Raw genomic sequence first — 3070 nt, forward strand, 5'->3', positions numbered from 1 at the left:
GGCCGCCAGCGCCTTCAGCCTGTGGGGACGCAGGACACGGGGAGCATTCAGAACCCCGCCTTTCATTCTCTGGGACAGGGCGGGACAGGGGGCGCAGCCCTGGCACACAGCTGGCCCTCGGGGGGCCGGGCTGCTTCGCTTCACGGCCGGGCGCGGCGCCCAGGCCTCCGTCCTCCGCGGCCTCCCTGGGGTCCCGAGAGCCAGACCTCTCCCGCCCCCCGCTCACGTCCGCCAGCCGCTCCCTCCTCCCGTCCTTGGCATGGAGTCCAAGGGCTTGTGCCCCGAGGTCCCCCCACACCTGCCGTCCTGGCTCCCCTGGCCGCCCCCAGGGCCAGGTCCGTGAAGGGCCGCACCCCAGCCTGCCCGCACCTCCTGCCAGCTCGGGCTCTGTGGCAAGGTGCCTTTGGGTCTTCCAGCTCAGCTCGAGCGTTCCTCCTCTAGGACACCGTCCCCAGACCGCTGACTGGGGAGGGGACATGTGGCCCCCCTGCCTTTCCCCGTCGCACATGCGGTCACCATGTCCGTTTGCCTCCCTACCAGACCGCGAGTCTCTGCCCCTTACTGTCACCGTGACGGGATGGGTGTCCATCGAATTGAACTGAACCGGACGGGACCGCACTGAGCAGCATGGGACGTGGCTGAGGGAGTCCGCTCAGGAACTCAGCCCACGCGGCTGGAGGCAAGGCGGGACTGGGTGCCGCCTGCCAGGACTCAATGGGCGGCCTCGGCGTGGAGCCGTCCCTGGGGCGCCCGGCCTAATGGGGCCTTTAAAGCGTGCTTAAATTAGAGGGGATTCTGAGTGTGCGAACACCTGATGGCGTCAGCAGTGAGGTGAAGCATGGGATTTAGAGGTGCGTTGGACAGCGGGGCTCGGCCCTGCCCTCCTCAGCCTCAGCATCCCTGTCTGCACCCCGCAGCGGGCACCCAGCACGGAGTCGGCACACGGCAGGCCCTCCGCTCACTCCACTCCCGATGCCTGTTTCACAGGTCCCCGATCGATCATGATCGTAAGGTGAGGACCCGGTGTGAGGAACCGTTTCTGTGGACCCTGTAACCCGGCGTTGGTATCACACTCGATACCAACTCGCTCGAGCGGGGCAGGTCCCAAGGTTAAAGTGATCTGTGTGGGGCCCTGCCCCTTGGGTAAAGAGAATCTCGCCGACTCTGTTTCCGTAGTCCCCCAACTGTTCTGTTTCATTATCAGACGGTCAAGAGATTTTTCCCTAAGGGCACATGGTTCACCCCCATCCCAGCAGGTCCCAGCCCCGGACACTCCCTGGGCTGCGGGGCCTTTCAAATTGGCAGTTGAAATGTCATCTCAGAGTCACCGAGCTGCCTACAGAGAGGGTTCAACCAGGCCCCAACGCTTCCAAACCCTGAGACGTGGGGGCCCCACAGTAACACATGGCTTCCTATGCTCCGAGATTTCAGGGTCCCCCCCATCAGCCAGCAGGCAGTTTGTCTTTAAAAGGCAAAGATCCTGCCGCTTATGAAAAGCAGAAGACGGGCTTATTTCCAGGCCGCGCCTGTCCCTGCAAGGCGCACTGCTTCGGCAGGAAGTGAGAGCTCCTGCAGCGGGCAGTTCTGGGGCCGGGACCCCAGCAAGGTCAGACCCGGGGCTGGGCAGGCGCCCGGCGGGCGGTACTCACGCGGTGTGCACGGGGAAGCCCATCCCCAGCAGGGGGTCCAGGAGCGAGGCGGCCCTGCGGCCCTTGAGCTTGTTGTTGACCTTCGCGTAGACCTGCGTCTCCCCGGCCGCCATCTCTTCCTGCCTGCGCTCTGAGATGAGGAGCTAACGAGGGAGGGAGACGCAGGAGGGGCCGAGGCTGCTAAGAAAAACCTCAAGCCTTTTTTTGATCTTTCTGACAAAAGTTGATATCCTGTTTGCATGAGATATTGGTTTTCAGAAGTCTTTTTGCGGGGTGCTTGGGTGCAGCGTCTAGCAACCCCGTTTGGGGTTCAGAGGTCCAGACCGGTCCCTGTGTGGGATCAGCCTTTGCTCTGACGTGGGGTGTGTTTGGGAGCAAGTCTACGTGCGACAGAGGGAGGGGCGGGGGCGGGGGTTCGCCCCTGGGTCCTACCAGCCGCAGAACCCTGAGCAAGCCCGGATCTTCGTCCCCTTATCTGCAGAGACGACATGACACTATACTACAACTATCTTGTATGTTCACGCTAAGATGTTTGCTGCTTTTAGTTACTCGTTGACGACTCGGATTTAAAAACCCTTTAAATAATGCGCGTGCAGAAAGGTTGCTGTATCGCGTGTGCACAGATCCATCAGTTTTCATAAAGTGAGCACACACACAGCAGTAAAAACAGTCATCTTCAACGGGGGGGATCCTGGTCCCTGTCCCCGGGGCCACTGGCAATGTCTGGAGACGTTCTGGGTTGTCACAGCCGGAGGAGGAGGTGTTCGTCGCTGGCATCCAGGGGTGGAGCTCGGGGACGGAGCCTCACACAGAGAAAGAGGGCTCAGCCCCGTGCACTGGCTCTGGAACTTGACCCAAACCACAGAAGCTCCCGTCCCCACCCCCTCCAGACTCCTAGTGTTCCCCCCATACCCCCAAAAGGCAGCCACTTGACTCACTCGTACATCAACGTAGCCTGTTTTTTGACCCTTATGTAAATAGGACCGTGTGGCATGTTCTCTTTCACGTCTGGCTTCTTTTGTCCAAAATCGAGTGTGCGACATTAATTCACGTGACTGCCTGTCGCCGCGGTTCGCGTGCTGCCTCGTCCTGCAATGTTCCATGACAGGAGCGCACCATAATGTATCTCTCCATTTGTCAGCCGATTTGCTGCTGCGAACAGTCTCGTCCGTGTCCTCTGGTGCCGATGCGTGCCTTTCCGTTAGGGACGCATGCAGGAGTGCGGTGTCGGGGACACAGGATATGAGACTGCCAACTGTTCCTGCAAAGCGGTGGTCGATCTGCCCGCTGGCCCGCAGCGGGCGAGCGCCCAGGTGTGCTGTGCTGGGCCTCGGCCACGTTGCGGTACCTCGCTCTGGTGCCCGTCGGCACTGCCCCACATGGCAACGATGCTGAGCACCGTGAGACAGGCTCTCGGCCAC

At 61.3% G+C, this 3070-nt stretch overlaps 1 protein-coding gene across 1 annotated transcript in view; it reads right to left on the reverse strand.

The window, feature by feature from the left end:
- The window catches only part of UBASH3A (ubiquitin associated and SH3 domain containing A), a 29876-nt gene extending 27909 nt beyond the window's left edge, over positions 1–1967 (reverse strand). Inside the window, exons 1-2 of the mRNA XM_015593075.1 lie at positions 1650–1967; positions 4–19 (exon numbers count right to left, since the gene is read on the reverse strand). Coding sequence (XP_015448561.1) covers positions 4–19; positions 1650–1762 — 129 coding nt within the window. The 5' untranslated portion in view covers positions 1763–1967. The remainder of the gene's footprint in view (positions 1–3; positions 20–1649) is intronic.
- Between the last annotated feature and the right edge of the window lie 1103 nt (positions 1968–3070).

The sequence above is a fragment of the Pteropus alecto genome, unplaced genomic scaffold (assembly GCF_000325575.1).
Source record: "Pteropus alecto unplaced genomic scaffold, ASM32557v1 scaffold97, whole genome shotgun sequence".
Lineage (NCBI taxonomy): Eukaryota > Metazoa > Chordata > Mammalia > Chiroptera > Pteropodidae > Pteropus > Pteropus alecto.